The following is a 25040-nucleotide window of genomic DNA, read 5'->3' on the forward strand; positions in this document are numbered from 1 at the left end:
TTTCCGCCGACCTCCATAAACACACTGGTCACGTTGGCCCACAATGGCGCCGTGCTCAGTCGCTCAGGACTAACCCAACACCTGAACACGATTTCGTTTTACAATTATACAATGACAAATGAGGCACTTACATGTGTGTAGCGGAAGCAAGTGCTGCATGCTAGTGATGTTTATTTCCACGGAAAAGTAAAATACAGAGTCAGACTCCTTCGTGCCTGGCCTGTGTTGAGAAACTTGACAACGATCGAAGGTAATACACTCAAATTATCAGGGACGTTTTACCATTTATAGACAACGTTGCAGACTATCCCATGATAACATCTCGACTTCACAACTAAAGTCAAGGGTCTCTGCCTCAAAACCTGCATTCTTCAATCCAAAAGTGAATAAATAAATATTGTAGTTCTACATGTAACTTGGCAGAAGCACTTATTTTCTTCCAGGGAATGAGGCAACACTCTCTCCACCTCTGTTTATCTGAAGCTTGAATACCGTACCTCCTGCGGTGAGGCTTCCTAAAGCAGATTGTTTAAAAAATGGGCCGTGTGCCGAGTTGAAACAATAACAGCCTGTTTCAAATAGAGGAATCTTTATGTTGCGCAGTCCTAACACTTAGGCCTGAAGTGTAAGAAAATAAACCGCAAACGTATGCTTTACATTGAGGACGGAAACTTAAAGGTGCCTCACAAATTAAATTACCAAAATAGACTTGTGTGTTTGAGTGTTTCCTCTTCTAAAACCTACTACGTTTTTCTCCACCAACATCTCAAAACGCTGAATACTATAGTCTACTATAGTTTACTAATGAAACAAGAAAAGCCAAAGCGAAGGTGTTAAAAAGTATTAAACATAAAGCCAGGAATACCGCGTATATGTCTTGTTAAAGTGTGAAAGTGCAGTGTGCTTTCCTGCCCGATCGATCCGCTGAGCCGCACTCCTATTGATCGGAGTCTAATTGGACCAGCATGCTCTGTAGGCCATGGGTCTTAATCAACTATACTCCATAGGCTTGAACTCGTACGGCATTATAAACACTTGGGTTAAGGAAAGAAGAAGTAACGTGAATTTAGATGAGAAAAAGAATCCACAGGGCTTCACCCTGTTATCTGCTACCTTAGGGTTAGGGTGAGAGTTAGGGTGAGCAATTATGCATATCCAAATCTCAAAGCATATATGTGCCAATGTGATACCTCATTTGAAAGCCAAGACTTTCTAGTTTGGCACGGTACTGGGGTGCACGTGAGCGCAGCGGTTAGCGCTCAGCACAAACCCGGACCTTCTAGCTGTGAAGCACTCACAGCTATTCCCACCTGGACGGGGCTTTTCTGTGTGGAGTTTGCATGTTCTCCCCGTGTCTGCGTAGGTTTCCTCTGTACTCCGGATTCCGGATTACCACTAAAAACATGTGCTATTGGCCAGGATGAATGATGTGTGCGTGTGAATGCATGGTGGTTGGCGCAGATGTGCAGTAAAGCACTTTATGACTTTGTCTGTGAAAGGCTCTATGAAAAGCTCTTCTTCTTCTTGTTTCTAAAACTATGTGTGAGATCTGTGTGAGTGAAACACAACTTACATGACATTTGCCATTCCAAACCCTAATCATAATCCTAATCCCTGACCCTAACCTAACCCTAGCCCCCGATCAGGCGGGACAGCAGGAAACAGGGTAACTGTATAGTCGACTACTGTGCCACTAGTCGACATCATTTTAGGCGAGACGACAAGTCGTGCGTGTGGCCCCGGCTCTAAACAGGTTTAAGTCCTCCCTTAAAACCCACCTGTTTACACAGGCTTTTTAAAATGTTCGTCTGTTTCTATGACGTTATAGTTTATTATGCCTTGTTTGTATTTGTATGCCTAGTTTTTATCATCTGTTTTGTGTTGTGAAGCACTTTGGGCAGCCATGGTTGTTTACTATAAATCGTTGATGTTACAGTGAACTGTAACATGCGAGCTAAAGCCGGGACAATCTCTCCACCGTCGCCCATCGCGCACACGGCTTTGGACTTTTCCTCTCACACCGACTCATTGACACAGAACACTACATTATTACATGACGGATTCGGATGTGGACTTAATGTACTCGATGTAAATGAACATGACGTCATGACCGAGTGTCAAAATAACAACAACCTGAATTTACCTCTGTTGCCATTGCATCCTCTCTATATGACATTTTTTACTGATCCTATAATATTCCCATTATATTCTGGAAGGACAATTGATGGATTAAATCTTGCTACGTGACACGGAGCTGGCATTAAAGTCACTCAGTGTGTAAAATATGACTTCCAGATTACTGTCATAATGTGAAGAGCTGAATAAGCCACTTCATTTTCTGTGTGCAGAGGCAGCAGCTGTCAAAACACCTAAAGCTCCTCTATAGAATGAATGCCTCCACTGAATAATGTGCTGCATAGGTTATAAATGATGTGCTTAGGGGAGTCAAGGATGAACATATGTATAAATTAAGAGGACGTGGACGTCGCTTTTGAAACCATAACACTTTTGAAACAGACCCTTTCATCTGCAGCATCTTATGGAAATAGAATGAAGTGTCAGAATCCAATAACTCCACAAGCAGTGTGTTTTCTCAGCACCTTGAGTATAGTATTGATTAGTGTAAGAGGCAAGACTCGGAAGAAACTAGGTCAGCTATAGGGAGAGTGAAGCAATATACTGCAAAAGTATAGCACCGAGCCCTTAACAGAATTTTATGAAAGAAACTCAATCGAAAGTTCGGGCCGAGCGTTTGAAAATGTGCATCTCAAGTTTCATTGGTCTGAACCAGGAAAGTCAAGGAATCAGCTGGAGAGAAACTTGGAGCAATTAAAAAAACAAAGTAAATCGACTACAACTGAACTGGGACTAAGATGAAACAGACGACAAATCCACAGGGAACTAAAGTGGGAGACAACTTTGGCCCATCTTTCTCCCATTTCTCCACAATGACTTTAACAAATGCTGAATTATGAATATATTTTTCTACTAAATAAAGACTGAGACATGGAGAGGAGCGAAGTTCTCCAACAGCCTGTGAATACTTAGAAAACGGACAGTGCAAACCAGGAAGCTAATGTTAGCTTAAGCTACATATGTTAGAATTAGCTACGGGTGCCATTTTTTTGCTTCTACTGAACTATTTGCTGTGTAAAAACATTCATTATTTTGGCTTGACTTTATTTGTGTGTCATAAAGAGGTTTTCTTACCCCCTCGGCTAAACCACACCCCTTGTATGACACCTTGCCGCCCGTATCTATGGTGAATGTTTTCACTTTGCAATGAGAGGATTAAGCTTAAGATGATTTTGCATATACTGCCCTTTAAATTGTCGACCGGAAGTATTCTCCTGTAAAGGGTGCATGTCTAAGAATATCATTACTCTCATGCAAGGTGGGAACCCAGGGTGCTGAGGGCGCTACAGCACCACCTGGTGGATCGTCTGTGCATTACAGGCAATATTAAATAAATAGGCAATCTTGTCTCTCAGCACCCCCTAGCCAAAATATCTTCCCACGGTCCTGCTCTCATTACGTATTACAGACACATGACACTCAAAGCGCTTTGAATTAGTAAAACATGGCAGGGGCACATTACCGGTGATCTTGGCCTGGGTGGTATCTCTGGGCCCGGGGTTGAACAGCAGCTCCCCGTGGTCTCCTCCGGACAGCGGGCCGTATTTGATGCGGTAGCTGTCCACTCGAGCCTGACTGTTCTTCCACTCCAGAGTGATGCTCTCGTCGGTCACCTCCACGTTCTGCAAGTCCTTAGGAGCGTCCAGGTCTGGAAATGGAAAAAAAAGAGAACCGTAGAGTATGTAAGTTCAAAAGGGACATTGTTGTTTTGCATAACTGATTATATATGTTCAAAATCATGAGTGACCTATTTATTCTGTCTAAACTTCTCAAGACTTGGTACTACAGAGCTGCCCCCCAGGCCGAAGTGTAGGCTAGACTGGATTAGGAGCCGGGCCCTCGCTGCGCAGGATTTGAATGATTACTGTGTACTTTGATGGCGGTGTGAGCCCAGCGGGGGTCATCCCTCATAAACTCTGCTGATTAAAGAAGAGCTTCAGAACAGCCAGTGTGGTCTGCCCCTCCATCACACGCTCAACCTGGGCTTATTAGCTGCTTCATCCTGCTAAACGTCCGGACATCTCTCTACAACACTCAAAGGCTTTCTACAGTTAAATGCTTACATGACTTGCCAACAAAGGTGGAAGAAGTGTCTATGCCCACATACACGCAAACGAAAGTTATCTTATTTTAAATATCGTTGGTCAAATTAGAACTAAGAAAACCGAAGCTAAATGTTGGTACCGTTGCACATTCTGCTTGATACAGTATGATCAAGGTCAAGGTCATTTATAAAGCAAATTTGCACAAAACAATCATCACTGCCTTCGAATGCAGCTTGAAATGTCGGTAATGGGTTTGAAACTATAGAGCAGGGGAGGGCAATTGTTTCTATGTGTACCCTGGTGCCCCCTAGCTCCCGAAGTTTAAAGGGGCAAGGGAATGAGTAAAAACTTTGTCACTGGAAAGAGCTGACAGAGCCTCGAAAGGTTGCCATTATTTTGTTCACGCATCCAAGCTCCCTTTACGGAAACCAAACCCCAACTTCTGTCGCATGGTCACAGTTTTTTAGTTGTGCTCAGAAACCAGGTGAAACTGTCCAGTCTTACATTTTGCATATCCATTCCTTGCTGTATATTGCAGGCTACAGCGGCATGATGACTCCCCTTCGCGGCAGCTCTGAGAGACCAGTTGCTTTAAGGACTGCGTGAAGGACCAATGGCCCATGAAAGCACTTAAAGCTAATGCTCATCGACACCACCGTCATACCTCCTTCCTTTGCAATAACTTCTCTGGTCCAAATCATCTGTACTCCATATACCCATAGCCCCCAACAATACGTATGAATGCAAGTGATACGTGACTTCTGAGTGCGATCCCCAGAGGTCCCAATAAGGATTAGTACCGATGTCGTGCACAAATCAATAAATAGTTCAAGAGAACTTCACAGAGTTTCTTATGAGAAGTCCCTGGCTTTGTGTTAAAAACATTACACTGGATGTAAATACTTGACTGGAGGAAACGTCTGTGTGTAGTATAAACAAAAGATGGTTCACCTGTGAGGAAGGACTCGTAGACCGGGATGCTGCTGTGCTCTCCTCTCTTGGCCAACAGCGAGACCTCGTAGTGGGTGTCGGGCAGCAGAGCTCCCAGGTGGTACTGCGTGTCCGTGGGGGGCAGCTCCATCACGGTCCGGTCCAAGGGGTCAGAGCTGGGCCCGTAGGTCACTGTCACTCCTTCTATAGCGGCGACGGGCTGGAACCAGGTCAAAAGAGCCGTGGTGTCGGTCACATCGCGAACATCCACCTGCGTCGGGGCATCGATCTCTGAGGGGAGACACACAAGGTTTGATCAAATCCAATGGTCCTTTTACTTAATACGTGATTGCACTTATTAAATGTACAACTGACACAGGACCAATGAATTTCAGAGGAGAATTCCATGTGAGTCATGTTTACAAAGGACTAAATTGCACCTTTTACACATAAAAGAAATCATTTAGTCCAACTTGTTCAACTAAAAAGCTGTATCATTTCCGCTCGTGCAGTTGCAACCATTAAAACAATAATCTTGTACTTAACTGTGATTAATCTTACAGTGCTACTTTAGAAGAAAATGCACTACAAGGCTGTGGCCAAACAACAATGTTTAAACTATTGCAGGGTGTAATTACTGCAACTATGTACAACCACCATTAGCGTCCATTAAACTTCCATTAGCTTCCATCATCATTTGCTCACGATAGACCAACAGTTTTTTCATGTTGGTATCAAGCCATGGGTTGCCAGATGTGCGGTCATATCCTTCATTTATCCTGTTTTCCACATTAACACTGATCATTCCTTCTGTTTATTGTCCATTGGCCTAACGCAGGACCACATACAGTCTTTATATCAGGGTTTACACGGAGCATTACAAGGCTTTGAAAGTCATTACATGAAATATGCCCAAATAAAGGAATTAAAACTAATTCAAATACATTAAGTCTGATTTAAATCTTCTTACTGCATACAATTTTTAATGCCATTTTTAATACCTATATACTAAATTTTAATGCCAACCACACATATTTATTTTCTAAAGATTTGCAAACATTTCCCCAAACAGAAGAAAGAGAATTGGACAAAATGGGAAACTATTGAGCAAAGAAAGTGGTCACTTTCAGCCAAAATTGCAACTTAATCTTTTAATTTTGGTATTTTCAATTAACTTATACAGTAAACGAATTTTGAGCAATGTCATAATTTTCATATACATTAAGATTCAATGCCAGCTTGAATCCAATTTAATGCTTTTGATGACATTTAAGGCCTTGATTTTGGCAGGACTCATGCTATTTAAGGGGTTAATGCCCGTGGAAGCCATGGGTTTTGAATATCACAACTCCCCCTCATTTCCCTCAAATATCGTATTTAGACATTAAACTTGACTTGCTGACACTGATAGAAGCCCTCATATATCTTTGATAATAACACTTTTTACTTAAAGCAGAACTAAGTAACTTGTTTACCTTAATAAATCCTTTTCGTAGTCCCTCTCGGGGTAATACAAGTGTTAATGGGATAATTGGGGGGGGGGGGTCTTTCATCGCCCCCTGGTGTCTCTGGCCAGAAAACCACAATTGCAACTTCCCTGCCACCGGGTAGGAGGCGCAATACACACCAATGGAATACTTAGTACGGGACTATGCAGAGTTTAAAAATGTTAAAATAAAGCATTTTCCTCACATGTTCCAGCCATGTCCTAATGTGTAGAATGAGCCCAGACCTGTTCACCACAACTGCCTCTAAAATCCTGCACTGTCACTCAAAAAGGCGTTAATTCGGGTTCGAAGTGCCGTCATGCACGAGCTTAATATAGAAACTGCAGTTATGTGTAAGACCTGAAGTGGCAGTAGTGAGCATAAAAATAACCAACTGGCATCTCATCCCTGTAATATGGTATAACTTAATAGTGTGAATATGGTTAAATTAAGAGCTTTCATGGCAAAGGTTTGATCCAATACTGAGCTAAGTTTCTATAACAGGGATGATAATGTCCAGATTGATGGATTTAAAGGTCCTATATTGTGCTTTATTCAGGCGTTTACAACACCTTTACACTCCTTAGCCTTGGTGTTTGTAGTATAACTTAAAAGAATGGGTCTTGAATATACCCCTCAGTTCTTATGTTTGAAAATACAGTAGGCTATTAGGAGCAGGACGTTTGGCGAAGGTGTCAAGACTGATAATGTCAGATGAATATCATGGAAATATTTACGTGACGTGCACCAGTGTACGGGCTTGTGCGGAAAAGGAAATATGTAGATGTACTAAAACGAAACACTTCAAGTTTATATATATATAGTAATGGTTTAAACACTGGAGCTGTTGAGCCGGGTGAGACGTTACATCATATTTTCTTTCTGATCTCTTTTGCCAGCGCAATGAGAGGGGGGTCATCATCGCGACGGAGCGCTTTCCGCCTGCGTGAACTTGTTTACCCGCCGCAGGTGTTGAAAACCTTACGTTAGCCTTTGAATTTATGAGCCCGTCTTGATTATTTACTCTCCGCATCCCGGCGCCGTGAAGGACGCGCCTTTTTAGCGCCGCCGAAACGGATTTGTCACACGTAAGCAACTTCGGCAAAGTCAAGCCTCTGCTGCGGCTTGATAACGTGGAGGATCTGCGCCGGAGCTGGAGGTGATTTTCGCGGCGTTGTTACAGTCACCAGAGCCCTCCCCTGGGACCGCTCTGAGCCTGACTGACTGCGGCTGTGCGCGGCTTTGGTGAAGGGGTGGGGAAGGGGGGAGCGAGGGGTGAGGAGGGGCTTCACACTCCAGACTCTCAGCGGGACAATCTCACAGCAGCAAATGTAACTGGAGACACAAAGCTCAGAATATGAACCCGGGAAACACATTCATTATATTGCATTAAAACGGCAACATCGAGAGGTTTTTAAGAGTCTAAATACCTTCACCTGAACATTTCACTGCACAAACTAAAACTATCCGGTAATTGCGGTCATACAAGACATCATCTGTACTGGGTTGATCTAATGTGGGGGAAGTTTTGCTTCTTCAAGAGGCTTCGTCAGCTTCCCACCTCTTATCAGAAGGCTGAACAGTACCCATCAAAAGTTTGTAAACCTTATTTTACGTATCGTTTTCTTTCATTTCAAGACGATTTATATTGTAGAATTCTCATTGAAGGAACACATATGGAATCATGTTTTAAACCCCCAAAAAGTTGAAATAGATTCTTCAAAATAGCAGCCTTTTCTTTGACTACAACTTTTGACTTTTTCTCAGTGAGCTTCACGGTGTCGTCTCCAGGAATGGTTTTCACTTCACAGACTGTTGAACCATTTCAGGACGACCTTATGAAGCTCATTGAGAAAATGCCAAGAATAAAGGGCAGCAATTTTGAAGAATTTAAAATATATAACATATGTTGAGTTATTTCACCCTTTTTTTGTGTCCCATCCATCAATCCCTCCATCTTCTTCCACTTTGCCATGGGAGACCTAACCAGGAGCACAAAGCCCCGACAACAGAGCTCCCAGTATTATTCGGGTGTTCAAACCCCTCCAACACGTTAAGGCGGCGGTTCCAGGAGTGGACATAAATCCCATGTGTGCATTCATAGTTTCAATGCCTTTAAGGAGAATCATACAAAACAAATCAGGGGTCTCCAACCTTTTTTACCCCATGAAACTATGTTCATAAAACAAAAGTGTCAGAGAGCTGTTTATGCTTGTGTAACGATGCGATTTAAGTGGATTTACCGTATTTTCCGAACTATAAGTCGAGCTTTTTTCCTAGGTTGGCTGCGACTTACACTCAGGTGCGACTTATATATCAAAAATATATAAATTCACATGATTGTTCTTTTCACACTGACAGCCGCTCGAGGGCGCTCTAGGCTGGTGTACCAGTATTTGCTACTCCTGTTTGGAAAGTTTGGAGTGAGCGAGAAACTTGTGAGGGACTGGCGAAAATATATAGGTGTCGATATATACTCTTACTGCTTGTACTGCGAGTTACGCCTCCATGCCCAGGTAGTAGCCACGGCTGGTGCAACTTATACTCCGGAGCGACTTATGCTTTTTTCTTCTTCATTATGCATTTTTTGGCTGGTGCAACTTATACTCCGGAGCGACTTATAGTCTGGAGTATAAGTATAAGTCTCTGGCGAGCTACTGGTAGTAACGGTGTTGAAAATAAATAAAAGCCGATATACGCCTCCAAACGTTTGACCAGAACTGTGTATCGATTCAGTCGGGAGAGGGTCTGAAAAACTACCCTCAACTTGTTCAATAGTCTCTTATGATGTCCTGTAAGTATCAGTGTCTTATTAGAATGAAGAGGGATATAAGTAAAGTCAAGTAAACCCCTACTGGATCAATATACACTGACCCCAAAAACTCTTTCATTGTTTCTTATAAAAACAAAACATCTGATATAGGGCGGTTCAGTTTCTTAGGGACTGCTTTTCTCGAGCCCGGTTCAGTCAATAGTTGCAGTAGTTGACACTTCGTCTGAAAACACAGGCCTAGGTCGCAGGTTTAGACGCCCGCAGAGGTGCAAAGAAACGAAAATGATTGGTTTTAAATTGCATTTCCAGCCGTCGCTCTATTTATTCTGGAGCTTTCCCGCTGTTTTGAGCCCGTCTATAATCTCACCCAGGCACTGACCCACCGCTGGATAGACCTGTCAATTATTACACTGGCTGCAGCACAAACACTAAATCCTACTTTGTTGAAAGGTGGAAAAAGTCTCCCAGAGGCGGCTCGGTTGCACACTTCGGGACCGGATTTGAATTACAGTTTCTGAGTCTTTGCGAGCGCTTAACTAAAACACACGTTTAACAACTTCGGCGGGAGGTCGAGAAGCCTCCCCTTAGGTCAACACACTTGGAAATAAAGTAGTTTGCGTTTCGACCACTCCGCTGGACTCTCACGCCGACCGTTTTCTGAGTATATATATCGAGCAAATGCCAGAGCGCCTGCGTGTTTTACAAACCGTTGGGACTTTATCGCCGCTGCAGGATTGAGCGAGGGGTTCCTATCTCTCGGCGCAGGCCCCCGTGAATCCATATCACATTTACTGCCTTTTAAATCAAACCAGTGCAGCGAAATATAATGAGCTGATCAGTCAACGCCGACGTGGAGGAATGTGCTTCGGCGCTGTCCCTGCTGGGGGCCCGCGCTATGGCTTTCTCAGACGCGAGAGAAACCAATGATCCGGCACCACACGGTGAAGGTGACAACTTGTGTTAGAAATGAACTCCGACAAGGCTCTTCAATGTACATTACTATATATGTGTGAAAAAAGCTCTGCAGAAGTCTATTAGGTTTGATCTGCAAGAGCAAAAATTACATTTTTTATGAGATTAATGGCCATATTTTAGCCATTTTTGATGAGATTAAATGTTCATGATGGAGTTTATGCTTCATGTACGTACATAGATCAGTGCTCAAAGCTGTATCTGACAAGGCTAAATGGACACTCACTTTTCTCAGGTTTGGACTCAACTAATAAAATCTTATAAATCAGTACTTAATGCAAGCGCTGCAAGAAAACTGCTTCAGATTCACAACATTCTTAAGTAGGGCCGATATTTGTGAATTTTACCATATTGGCCAATAGCCGATATCGCCGGAACCAAAAGTGATAGAGGCTTCCCGTTTTTTGCTCTGGGATGAGTTCAGTCAGGGGAACTGAGAAACATCGCGGTGAAAATTGGTCACGAGTTTGTGTATTTTTATGTTGTAGACAGAGACTTACCCTTTTTTGTTTTGTCATTCAAACAAGCTCCCTCTAAAGTAAGTATAAATATAAAGTAAACATAAATGTCCTGAATATATCAGGCCTCTAATAAAGTGCCCCCTGCTGTCACAGTTCAACACTGACATGTTAAGAAGCACCATACCTATGACTTTAGACGAGGCATTTTTCAACGATCATATCGGTATCGGACCTCAAAAATCCATATTGGATTTTAATGTCAAGTAGGGAAAATCATTCACACATGTGTATTCAGGTACAAATTAGCACGTGTCACTGCCTCATTCACCATAAAAGAAGAAGAAGTGCTATGTGCAACAGGCAGCCAGAGGAGGACACGGATGGCAAAATGCAAATCCAAACTAATAACCAAGTAAACCCTAAAAGGAAAAAGAACTTTAACTCAAGTCGGCGCTGATTCCGTAGTGCTGCAGGGCTCAAGCACCCACACAAATCTTTAAGCGCCCAAGTAAATGTGCCCACATTACAAAATGATTCAATAGATATGTAACCTGTAAATAATGCGAGCGCGGGTCTGCCCCCTTGCACTGAAACGGTGAGTTTGCAAAGCGACGTTCTGCCAACGGAGCATAAAGAGGAGAGTGTCCAACTTTATAACTCGTTCATATTAATTAATGTCAGTGCACTGCATAGGGTATATGTAATTCATTAGAATATATAAACATGAATTAATCAAGATGGTGCACTTTTTCTACCAAATTATTTCATTATGTACAAATATATGACTCTGAATTTTGGGTCCCATGAGGAGCATGATCGTGAACAGAACTGGAGCTTTTATTTTGTTCGTAAGAGTCCTCCTGTTATTAGAATTTGTTCTTCAAGAAAAACGTTTTAAACCAAGAACACATTTTGTTAATGCCAAAAACCTTCCTAAGAAGGTGTTAAAGTGGGTGTATTATGCTTTTTTCAATCACATAGCACCAGTCTATATCACACTACAATGATGACGAAACCTTCTGTTGGGCTGTAAATGCAGTAAATTAGAATAACTGCCTTGTATAAAATTGCTCTCTCAAAATGGCTGTAGTGAATGTCTTGAAATAGGCCTCTGTCTCTTTAAGAACCTCTGACCCTTTCCGACACGCCCCCTCCACACGCTGTCTGTGGCATCAGTGGGGAGGGGGTTCTGCTGAGGAGCAGTGGTTGGTTACTCGGCTGGTGACAAAAGCTCGGAGGCGTCTCCAGGAGGTGGAGGCGTTCCTAGGAGGACTTAGGCAAAGCTATCCCTAACATGGCCGCCATCAGAGTTTTTACAGATTACTCACAAATACGTGAATGTGCCAAGGCAACACTTCAGGCATGTTTTTAATGAGGGAATGACATAATAACATGATGTAAAGCTTGAAAAAGTCGAATTTTGCATAATACCCCCCCTTTAAGAACCTGTTGTTAAAATAAAATCCATTATTATACGTCTGCCACTTCACCAAAGTTATTTTTCAATTTCCTCTCTCATCTGACCGTCCAATCTGTGACCATTGACTCACCGACACTTCTCAAACAGCTGTTATTACATTGGACTTTAGCACTCACTTGTCACTACATTCTTGGAGGCGGGGGGTCCTCTCTTGTTGTTCTTCACCACCTCCAGCTTCACCTCGTACTCCTGCCCCGGGCCCAGGCCTGACTGCTCAAATGTGGTCTCGGGACGTCCCAGAGAGTTCATGATCTCTCCATCTTCCTCTTTCTGCCAAAACACACCAAAAACAGCGGTCAGGAGACAAGGCAAAGACTGTTACTGGCGTTACACAAAGGGGGATATATTTGCCAAAGGACTGAAAGAAGAGCCGTGTGACTTTCTAATAATACTTATCAAGGAATAATAATTAGTCAGTAGGACTGGGAAAGTATCATTTTGCACTATATCGTATAGTACTTGTGATATGTGCATCGTATCGGAAACTATGTATCGCAATACTTTTGATACTCAGTTACGGAAAAAATATATACAAATGTTTTTGACTTAAACCCAGATTTGGTGCTTTTCAAAATGTTTTAATCAATATCAGACTGATTTATATTGTTGTGAAAAATCATAAATGTAATACTTTGTGCATTGGAACAAATTGTATCGTGATATGTATTGTATCGGGCCCTCAGTATCGTGATACGCATTCAATTGCGACAAAAGTATATCATCCCAGTCCTAATAGTTGGTGCACAGTAACTGCTTGGATGCATTAACACATTTTAGTATTGATAATTAACCAACATTTTTAATCACAAATTCATAACTATAAATATCTAATAAATATCATTTACAAACCAATGGACAACAGAACTGAAACTGACTGACCAAATGTTGTCTTAAGGCTAGACTCAATAAATTGTTTAGGTGGATTTAGAAGAACCTTTTCTAAACGTCACTAAATAAAAGCCACATTGTGTAACATTCCAGGTTGTGTGTTCCGACGTCACAGAAACAAAACTGTTGCAAAACCATGTTACGCAAACAAACATACCAACAAAACCAAAAAAAGGAGAGAAAAAAAAGTGTTCCTTATGCAAGGGCTTAACGGACAGATGTTGAGTCAATCTTGGCACAGTGGGAAAAGGCTTCTGTGAGCACTCAGTAAAAAGCCAAACCAAGTGCTAAGCAGACATTTGCTCTACTGGCTGTTAGCGAAAAGAAAACTCCAGCCGCTAACTGTTTTTACTGCTGCGTGTGCATATTCTGGCTCAAAGGGGCTATTTTCCGCGGGACAATCTGGCAGAGCCTTCTGTTGGCACATTGGGAAATCACTATATTTAAATAAATGAGAAAGTGTCTGTGGGTTTTGGTTTTCAAGTCAAGGAAGAGAATTTCAAACAAAGATCCTTTACATACTTGTGGGTATTTCTGCTTGTGCCCAGTTTAAATGAAGCAGACAGCGCAAAATAATCAAGTCCAAGGATTTACGAGTTCGGTTACATCAACACACAGTTTAACAGTAATAACTGCAATATCCAGTGTTTTTCTATTTTTTAAGAGTAAGAGCATACAGGACTTACAGTGTTTCTGAAGATGAGGTTCCATCCGTCGAAGGGGACGTTGAGAGGGTCCCACTGCACCTCCACTGACGTCTCCCGCACAGACTTGAACTTCAGGCCTTCAGGCTCAGGGAGGTCTGTGCAGAGAGAGTTAGACAATGGACATCTGGTTTGGTCTGGTACACCTTATGTCATGTTAAGTCTACCTAATTGCAAAGCTTTCTTCAGAAATCGGTCAAATGCACAGGTTGCCTTGTTGTAAATGCACAGCAGTTCTTCCAGTACCATGTATGTACCATGTAGGCTTACTGGAGAATCTCCACTAAAAACATAAGGTTTACTTTATTGTGAAATGTGTACTCTGCTTCATTCAGTGCCACAAGGAAAACCTTTGAGAAGCAGTGCGCAGCTGCTGTCCAGATTTTGAGGCTCATGGTCAGAATAACCAGACTGAAGATTTAAATAATATCGTGGATTGATGCGGGAAACTCACTCACAGCGGCACAGGGAGAACATGCAAAGTCTGCTCAGATAGGAAGGCATGTAAATCAAATCCTTGGACCGTCTTACCATGAAAGCTTGACTGCCCACCATTCCATTACCAACTATTGTCGCTATTTCTTTATGGACCACAATTATGTTTTGATTGACAAGTTCATGCCCGAGCAGCCAAAAGCCTAAGGTACAGTACATTAATTGGGTGGCAAACATATTGGTTAGGATGATAAAACAGAGATTTGTAGTCGTCTTTCTGTGACTGGAGTAACAGGCTAATTGTGTGAGATTGTGAAGCTTATGGAGCTAATTTAACCAGAAGCCTGTGGGCCACCAATGATTGATCACCTCTGGCATACATTCAACTTCGACTCACGTGTCTCCACTCGGGCGCTGACCGGGACACTCTTCTTGTTGTTGAGAACGGCGTACACGCTGATCAGGTACTCTATCCCCGGCTCCAGTTCGCGGATCGTGGCCTTCTTCTGGTCTCCGGGGACTCTCATGTCCATCTCCAGACCCCCGAGCGCTGTGGGCGCGTAGGTCACCAGGTACTCTGTCACGCGCATGGCGCTCTCCCATGTGAGGTCCACGGTCTCTGTGTCCACCTCCACCACGGTCAGGTCCTTGGGTGGAGACACTACAGAAGGACAAAGTATTAGGAAAAGGCTTGAATCTATGGTGATGTTACCCTGTTTTCCAAGTAGGGCTTCATGATTAAATTGCATCAAAAAGCAGTGTGAATTCAGTCTATCCTCCTTAAATATGTTTTAACCAACTAAACCTGCATAACAGTATCCCAGACTGTATTTATTAATTGAATTTTCCATCTTTTTTGATGTATTATGCAGCCCTAAAATCCTGGCGTAGGAACAAGGCGCTTCTAATGATTATAAATATCCACTGGATGCAATTCATGCTGCTCATCCGTGACATTTCCAAACATAAGCTTTAAAATCCCTTATGTGACTATTTTTGCTTTTGATTTAGCAGAAATTGCCCAATCCACTACTATCCACATAATCCCAGTCATCAATCCTTTATAGGGCCGGTCGTAATTGAAAATAACAAGCTCATCCGTCACTGACACATGCGCATTATGAGCAATATTATTCATTCTTCCCATTGATTTCAATAAAAGGGCAGATTTCCCCAAAATATATGGTCTTGAATGCATAAAACAGGCCTTCTGACCTGGACTGTTAGTATTATCAATGCCAAGTCTTTTTTTAAATATATGACTTTGAGATTTTGCCCAGAATATGGCTTTAAATGCTAAACACATTCATAAACACATTATAAAACTACAAATAATGCCATAAAGATTTACTCTTCTAGTCCTCTGTTTTTTACATGTTCATTCTAGACCGTTTACATCTGTTTTTGTATGATGGATTTCTTGCTAGCGTTTTGTTTCTAGTACCAGCAAAGACTGTTATCACACAACTACCTGGTAATTTGGTGAGTGTTACATAAGCCCAACTTTTATCTCTTTGCTTCACAGATGTTCTCCATGAATAATGAATGAAGGAGTTTAAAAGATTGAAATCTTATCCACGCAATATGCCAACTGTTATAAACTCTGCATGGTCACAATGAAAGCTGCTGATACTGTGACTTTTGCTATTGTTTAAGTGCAACTGTTTAGCTGCTAATAAGGTTTACCTGATTGTGTGTAACTTGAAATGTATCTGTTTCTTTGTGTTTAGGAATATTTTGTTATCAAAAAGAATTGTGCAATATTATATCTGTTTTGCTGTATTCCTGAGTGCAGCAACAGAAAAGAGCAGGCATGGACTGGATCAGCTGTTTACTAGTATTTCTCTATGTATTTAGTTGTTATCGCGTGAAACCCCGTGGTCTTGTGAGGGCTCCGCACCATGCTCAAAACTGCACTTAATGTTAGTCCCAGTTTACAGAAAAACTGCACTAAATACGTACCGAAGAGCCCAGCGTTAAGTTTAAGTTATACTTCATTAATCCCTGTAGGGAAATTTGTTCTCTGCATTTGACCCATCCTCGACACCGCCTGTAGGATCAGTGAACTGCCAGCATAGGCCGGCGCTTGGGAAACCATCTCCAGATGTGGAGCCAGGCTAATGGTCAGAAACACCTGGCTGGAGGATTAACCTATAGTATCTTAAGCAGGTTAAACCGGAGTAGGCTTACCCACACAGACATGGGGAGAACATGCAAACTAAAACCCAGGAACTTCTAGTTGTGAAGCACGAGCACTCACTGCTGCGCTACCGTGCCGCCCTTGCTATAATAATAACAACAACAACATCAGTTAACTGAAAAAGTGCAACCCCTTCCTTACCTTCAGAGCAGTCTTCCCCGATGAACCCCTCATCGCAGATGCACACTCCGTTCTCACAGCGTCCCTGGTTCTGGCAGTCTCCAGCACAGGTCAGCATGGAGCAGTCGTGACCCGAGAACCCTTCGTAGCACACGCAGGTCCCATCCACACAGTACCCTCTTTCCAGGCAGTTATTGGGACAAGTCTTCTCGCTGCAGTCCTCTCCGGTGAACCCCTTGTGGCAAACGCACTGTCCATTGACACAGCGCCCGCGATCGTTGCAATTATTTGGGCAGGTCAGCTCACCGCAGTCTTTACCGGTGAAGCCCAGGAAGCAAACGCACTTGCCGTCTACGCATTCCCCACGTCCGAGACAATCCTTGGGACACGTTTTGACGCTGCAGTCCTCTCCCGCGAAGCCCTTGTCGCACACGCATTGCCCGTTCACGCAACGGCCGCGGTTTTGACAATTGTTGGGGCAAGAGATCTCGCTACAGTCTTCGCCTTCGAATCCGATGTCGCAAACGCACTCCCCATTGACGCATTGACCCCTGCTGCTGCAATTGTCAGGGCAGGACAAGATCGAGCAAGCATCTCCCTCGAATCCGGGGTCGCAGATGCATTTGCCGTTGAAGCAGTGGCCTCTTTCGTTGCAGTTGTCGGGGCAGGTGAGTTTCGAGCAGTCGTCGCCGCTGTAACCGGTCTGGCAGACGCACTGACCGTTGACGCACATGCCGCGGTTGTTACAGTTTCCTGGGCAGGTGAGCTCGCCGCAGTCGTCCCCGGTGAAGCCCTCATCGCAATAGCAGGTCCCGTTAATGCAGCGCCCCCTGTCATAGCAATCGTTCGGACAGATCAGCTCTGAGCAATCGAACCCGGTCCACGGCTCGTCGCACACGCACTCGTCATCTACGCATTTGCCGCGTCCCAGGCAGTTGTTGAGGCAGTTTGTTTGGGAGCAATCTTCGCCGATGAACCCGTCCTCGCAAAGGCAGGAGCCGTCGACGCAGTGGCCGTAGTCGCCGCAATCCAAAAGGCAGAGCTCGATGCCGCAGTCGTCGCCGCCGAAACCGTCGAAGCATTCGCATTTCCCGTCCACGCACCGCCCCTGGTCCTGGCAGTCATTGGGGCATTCCGGATCGGTGCAGTTGGGACCTTTCCAGCCCGGTTCGCAAATACAGCTGCAAGTTTCGGCGCTCCAATTCCCACGGCCGTTACAGTAGGGCTTTGTGGACACCTCACCTGGAACAAGAACAAGAAAGGGGAGACATTTAAAAGGGCAATCAGGGTATTAACTAAGTTTACACTGCTCTCAAATGACACTCGATCCAAATACTGGGGTTGGTTACTTGGGAAACAGGTGATTGGTGTTCCCGCGTTGCAATAGTTGAGCCAAACAATGACACAAAAAGGCCAGATTGTATTACTAATTTATGTACCCAACAGCAGCCAACAATAAATCTTTCCAAGTGTTTGTAAAATAAGCTCCTGCACCACCTGTTTTCTGCTCCACACTTTGAATCTACAATTGCAAGTCGGGAACCTCCCCTGGACTGGAGTTTGGAGCCCTGTTAAACCTGTTTGTCCACGGTCCAGATTGAGAACTATGGGAGTAATCGAGAAAGTGCCTTTCCATCTCACCTTGCAAAGTGATTTGGATTCTTTTGCAGTAATACGTATTGGAGTCTTGACATTTTTGTAAGGCGACAACTAAGTTATGGTTAGTTATCAGGAATGGATATAGTTTATGTCCCAAAACATGGAAGAACATTTTTACTCTTTTGGCCCCCAGAAGAAATTATGAGATTGTTTTAGGGGCTGAGATTTTCAAATGATTGCTGGCAACGGTCATTGTTGTATTTGATAATTTCTCAAGTTTACCAAAGTAACAAATTACAGTTTGTCCTCAATTGAAGACAATGTTCATGCCACAAATCATGGTAGACATTCCCCTAAAGGCTCTAAACTATTTCTTGATTAAGATATAATTAACCGTGTGAAAAAACCTGCACACACAGACCAGACGTGACAGACTGCACAGCCAAACACAAAACAATTTTCAACTATGTTTCCATAAGAAACTGTAATGGCACATAGAGATGTGTTAATGTTTTGTATCATGTGTGCTTACGCGAAGATATTATGCATTGTATTAGCTGATCAAAAGAGGAAAAACTGTAATACTCAAGTAAGTTGCATTTCACACTAGCTGTACCTGTAACGGGAGCTCCACAGCAGCCTGCTCCACTGCCACACTGCTCCCTCAGGGCGGACAGCTCTGACTCCAGCATCTCCAGGCGACTCAGGATGTCCTTCAGGTCCGGTAGGTGGTTGTCGCAGCCACACGCCTGCTTGGGAATATTGATGCGATGAGTGAATACAATCTGATTCTCCCCATCCATCGTGTGCTCCATGTGTTCTGTGTTTTGCATATGATCCAGTGGTCCGCTCTTGTGCTTGGGCTCCATTGTGCCAGGAGTGTCCAAGTCCACCGAGCAGAGAGACGTTGAGGGGACGTTGATGTTGTAGACGTGGTTGAAGACGACAGGCTGGTCGGGGTGAGGTAAGGTGATGTTTTCTTGGGTTTTCTTGGGCGTCAGAGTCTCTCGGCGGTGGCGGATGACCTGTTTGACCAGGCCGGCATTGGAGAATTGAAGCAGGAGCGCTGCACTTAAGCAGACTAAAAGTATTGGTTTCGCCCCCATGATGACACCCCTGGATTGGGTCTTTTTTTAGAAATCAGCAAAGGGAGACTGTGTTTCCAACAATGGAGTTTGGAGGTTTCCTGAAAACAAACAGAAACAAGATTTAGGTAAGAATATAAACCACAATTTCATGGATGTTTTGTACGGAGGAACTGGAATCACACCTACAACCTCTGGATCTGTAGGTGAACGCTCCACCAACTGAGCTACCATCCCTTTTTAGGCAATTCAAGAAGCCATTTCCATCCATTTCACACAACAGACCTTCAAACATTTATTAGCTCTCTACTGCCCTACACAGTTCCCTACGCAGCAAAACATCCATCTTTTTTGCCCTTGCATCTGGGGTTGATTCAGCAACTAGTCCCAACACGGCGTGAACACAGCTGCAGTGAAAAAGAGGAGCATCTCACTATAAAAGCAATTAACCTTCTTGTGTTGCCCTCTTGAAAAGAAGTGCACACCTCCACCTGGTCGATCTATCCCTCTCTCTGAGGGAAGAGACACACCATTAGCAATGGCACATGACATTGTGCGGTATTACTTTCACAATTCCTCCGAGGTGGGAAGACAGCCGCAATTACATCAGACCAAGAGGGCGACCTTGGGTATTCAAAAGCATTATTTTCTTTGGATCGGGTCGAGTCACGTTGCGACAAAAGGCTAATTCGGTAACACCTGCAGAGGGGCGAGCGTCCCATCTTTTGCTTGAACCACAAGCCACACCGACAATGAATGAATGTTCTCTATGGTCAGGCCATCTGTGAGATTCCAGTAAAGGTTTGCAGAAAGTTCCCTGTAAACTTGCAGGTCAGCATTCCTGCCTTTTTCGAGCCTCTTTTTCCGACAACCTTCACAACTTCAGAAACATGAGGCCTTATTGCTTCCACTGACGCTTTGACGGGCATACGTGATTCTTTTTAAAACGGTCTTTGGTGCAGAATGTGCTGAGCTGGTGGCATTGAGAACAATCTTCAGACATTACAGTTTTAAAATGCTTTTTGATGGGAGCATCACATTACGCTGTGATGGCAGAGGCTGAACTTCACGAAGGGGACACGGAGGAGCTTTAAAAGTGGTGAAATTGTCTGCTCTAGCCAATTTCGGCAGACACTTCAATAGGGATAGAAATGTCTAGACAATTTCCACATGATGAGCTAAAACATTACAGAAATTGCACAAAGCTATACCTATTTTCTATGCATGTCAGTTGGTGCACATTCTGTTTAGGGCCACTAAAATATAGAAACCACAATCTTTTGACGAGGCACACGCAATGGCTCAGGCTAACCACACATTTGTCACTACGATTACATGCACTGATGAGCTGATGGAACAAATGAATTTCTCCATTGTATGTGATCAATGAAGTCCTATCTTTTCTTATCTTACCCTACATGGCAATTGTAATCAATATCCCAATCCAAACCATGACACACGCATGGAGAACAACATGACACAATTTCCGTTTCTTCTTCCCGTATACAAAGACAACAACAAAAGCAGCACGGACAGCGAAAAGGACACTCAAAAGACCAAGATTTCTTGTGGATAGAACATGCACAGAACACAAGTTAATGTTCCTTTTAATGGGGATAATCCGATAAGCGGATGACCATTTAGGTTTGAAAAGGAGTAACCCAGGGGTCATATTCGGGTTCTTGCCGGTGTTTACATATAGAGTTCGGGAATGTGATGTCATATCGCTAAGCATTATGGGAATAGCAGCAATTGTAAACTAATGGAGATTTTAAAAGTTAAAATACTGGAGTTATTGTTCACATTAAAACACTTGAACACCACAGTGAGTTGGATGTATCTACCAGCAGTAACTCAGCAGCTAACAGAGTTGTTCTACAGTTTTTTTATCCACTTTTTATACCGATATTAGCTAATATTAGTTAATGGAAATGTATGCTAACAGCTGCAAAGATGTCGGATCTCCATGGTAACTGTGGAATTTCCCGAACTCTATTCTGGTTATGAAGGGGTTATTGACTGCGTGTAGTCAGTGTTGCCTACAATCACTATTTACAAACCTTCTGTACATAGTTTGGTTGCAGGCGTGCTTTATTTTCTTCATAGATAAATGTGTGAACCTTTCAGGAGCAGTGGGGGAAATAAAAACCGCCAATGTGCAGGGAGAACCTTCAAACGCCACGCAGAAAAGCCTCCACTGTTCGACAAATCAAGTCTGCGTTGCTTCTTTCTGTGAGTCAATAGCGCCAAGAAAGTTTTGTGAAAAGACAATAAAGTGCAGGACAACTGGGTTACAAAGACAAGCACGGCATGTTTAGACAGCCAACCCTGGCTCCTGATTTGCCTGGAGACTATCCGCTTCCTACACGCATGGAAATCAGAGGTGCCTTCGCTGTCCCCCCACACATATCACTGTGACTAATTCAAGAAGCAGAGAAGACGAATCACCACAGAATATAAGGCGATCGATGACCTGCTACTGCGCATTTCTCTGCTTGTGTTGACTTTTTCAACGGTGGGAATTAGGCTTTAAAGCAGAGCCATGGTTTTCACACTACAGGTAAAGGAAATGATTACTGTCAGCATCTTTGACAGGGTGGGGTAAAAAGGCCAGTTATATAAGCTCACCGCCTCAGCCTTCCAGCCAGCCAGCAGACACGCCGTTAAAACTCCGCTCTGTTGAAGTGTGTGAAAAAGCTATATATATATGCAGTGCGTACGGTGAATTCGCGAGCTGACAGGCGCTGGCACGTAAACAAGTGGAAAGCGGATAATTAGCAGCAAAGTGTCGGCGGAATCAGCGGCGTTGCAGCTAACAGATGTACAGTATGTGCAAAGAGAAGGCGCTCGGCAAAGACTGGAAACAGGAATTAGCTTTAAACGAACACTTTACAAGCAATGTGTTGTCAATAAAAAGTAATAATGCAGGGATTAGATTTATAACGTGCTTTACAGGGCTCTCAAAGCGCTTTATGGAAGGCCATTATTTGTGGACAGGCAGTAATAGCGATTGGTGATGAGTGGGGCAGCTCATTTAATCACAATCACGGGGGGGAAAAAGAAAAGCCCTCCAACTATTGCAGACCCATTCGATTGCTCTGCATCACAGCTGTCCCGTTTTTGACTTGATGACCTTCAAGTATCTCTTATGTGGCTTGGACCACCCTCTGCTGGCCTTAGAGGGAATTACACATGACATAAACAAGACACAATACAAATAGTAAATGTGGTGTGTTGTAGATTCTGAAAATGTAGAGGACTTTTCTGGGTTCAGTCTATAGATACAGACAGCAACGCGCCAAGGGGCAAGAAAACCTCTCATGAGAATCACAATTTTTCAAAAAAAATTAGCTGTTTTCTGTCAAACATATGTATCACCCACAAATAAAGTCAAGCCAATATCGGGTCTATACCTATTGATGTTTTTTCACAGCAAATTGTTCAGTAGAAGCGGGATAAACAGCAGTCATAGCCAACGTTAGCATATGTAGCATGAAGCTAACTTTAAAGCGGAACTAAGTAACTCATGCCCCCAGAGGCCATAAGCACCACTGCAAGTGTCGCAACACGATGCGTTTTTTTTTACTCATTAATTGCCCGTGAGGGTAAATACTACGCTGACAGGACATTGTGTACATTGTGCCACGACCCAATTACACAATTTAACTCAAACTTGGCTGTAAATACTGCTAAAGTGGCGCAAGCCCGCAGTTAGCTTTGCCCGTTAGCCTGCTAGCTTCTTCTTCGTGATTCCATTAGTGTGTATTGCGCCTCCGAGTTGGAGCAGAGAAAGTTGCAAGCACGGTTTTCTGGCCAGAGACACAGGGGGGAGATGAAAGACCCCCCAATCATCCCATCAACACTTGTACCACCCCCAGAGGGACTAACAGAGAGGATTTATTATGGTAAACGAGTTACTTAGTACTGCTTTAACTTCCTGGTTAGCATTGTCCCTTTTTGAAGTATTTATGGGCTGTTGAAACACTTTGCTCCTTTCCGTATCTCTGTATCTTTATTTAGTAGAAAGATATAAAATATTGCAACATTTGTTAAAGTAACGGTGGAGTACTGTGAGAAAGTTTTTTTCCTTTCTTTGATTTTCCTCTGGCTGCTTCGAACATGATCATATATGGGCAATTGCGCCCTAATGTGCAGTAAAATCCAGAAAACACAATATGAAGCTCTTCAGTAGACGACGAACCAACCAAATTCAAAACGATAAAAAAAAAAGAATGATTTAAACTCTATTCGTGTCATACATTATCATAATAACATGGGAATGAACAGAAGGGTATACATATTCTCGAATCTATTGTAAAACCAAGTTATATTACGGAGCATGTCACTTCTGCAGGTGTTGGCTATAGCTACCAAGGTGTCTCCTATTTCCAGGCGCGTAGGCAGAGGACAGTCCCTGGGTGATAGGGGAGACAGGGTTGGCTGTTTCTTGTCCTGGTAATATGGCGTGTGATTAGGCTGCTGACGGAGGAGCAGGAGAGACTGGGGATCAGGCTGTCCACCCCCCTGTGCTCCCGGGACAGTTAGACAGGCCAGGGATAAGCGTCTCCACGGAGGATGATGGGAAACCTGCAAATGTGGCGTTCTATATTTGACCTTACTGCTTAATGACGCGTCTGCAGTTTTCAGACTGATTTAGAGACATTATAGATGTAGATATTTTTTACTCAAATTGCACAGTTCATGCTGTATGTAAAAGCAGAATAATTCTTTGGATAACTTTATAATTTTATGGCACTGAAACAGTAATGAAAAACACTGCTGTGTAGGACATATTTACAAGCATACGTTGAGCTTTTTCAATGGCACATATCTGTTTTGGCTAATGATCTCTTCTTCAAGAGGTTTTCTTGCTGTTGTTGTAGTTAAAGGTGCTCAATTTGCTGCTGCTGACAGAAGCAATCTTCAATGAATATCAAACAGAGAATTTTGTGTGTGTGTGTCGCCGTTGCATATTGCATTGTTGTTGATGATGTTCAATAAAGAACTCAAGTGAGAAATCCATCTTCCACATTTACAGCGAGGTTGAAAACAAAAAGTCATGTGGATTGGGTTGTTTACCGAAGGAATTTCGCCTCATTCAAGAAGCCGCCTCAGTTCTTGATCTTTTACTCGCATTTGTGGCATTGTATGAGAAACTTATTTACAGGGATAATGATGATAGATCAAGACAAACCATCGCGAAGGTCCCTTTAGAATTCCATTCAGACAGCAGCTTTTTCACGGCACATTTACGGACCATATAGCGTTTAAAGAAAATCTTTATAAACCCAAAGGAATATGCTTTTTAGTCCCACTATCAAACACGCTGCTTTGTCGATCCACGCACAAACCACGTCGCTGCTGAGCTCAGGCGTCACAAACTACGGATTAAACCAACAAAACAGGCAGAAAATTGCATTTGTGGATGCTAAGGTTTTAGTTCTAGGCGGGCGGCTGGCTTTCTCACTCGGAGGCTGGCCGCGCGCCACGTGGACCGCTGCAATGAGAAGAGACTAAAAGCACGGCTTTGTGTGAAAATCTGCGGCTCTGGCAAAACTCGCCGCGATTCAGAAATAGATGAAGGGAACAGATATGCTCCAGGTCCGGAAATATCTGTGATCCAGCCATTTATAGAAGACTCTACAGTCGACTGGGCTTCCAATATTTAAATGAGGACAGGGAAAATCATGTCAGATTTTCTGTGCAGCGGCATCAGGACAAAACA

General features: G+C 43.3%; 1 protein-coding gene across 3 annotated transcripts in view; it reads right to left on the reverse strand.

Annotated features, from left to right (window-relative positions):
* Nucleotides 1–25040, reverse strand: part of tncb (tenascin Cb) — a 77597-nt gene that overhangs the window by 31676 nt on the left and 20881 nt on the right. For all 3 annotated transcript variants that reach the window (XM_079566805.1, XM_079566804.1, XM_079566803.1), the window contains exons 2-8: nucleotides 18847–19416; nucleotides 16653–17873; nucleotides 14709–14972; nucleotides 13859–13974; nucleotides 12401–12554; nucleotides 5133–5402; nucleotides 3599–3784 (exon numbers count right to left, since the gene is read on the reverse strand). In XM_079566805.1, coding sequence (XP_079422931.1) covers nucleotides 3599–3784; nucleotides 5133–5402; nucleotides 12401–12554; nucleotides 13859–13974; nucleotides 14709–14972; nucleotides 16653–17873; nucleotides 18847–19336 — 2701 coding nt within the window. In that variant the 5' untranslated portion in view covers nucleotides 19337–19416. The remainder of the gene's footprint in view (nucleotides 1–3598; nucleotides 3785–5132; nucleotides 5403–12400; nucleotides 12555–13858; nucleotides 13975–14708; nucleotides 14973–16652; nucleotides 17874–18846; nucleotides 19417–25040) is intronic.

The sequence above is a fragment of the Gobius niger genome, assembly GCF_951799975.1.
Source record: "Gobius niger genome assembly, chromosome: 1".
In the NCBI taxonomy this organism is placed as follows: domain Eukaryota; kingdom Metazoa; phylum Chordata; class Actinopteri; order Gobiiformes; family Gobiidae; genus Gobius; species Gobius niger.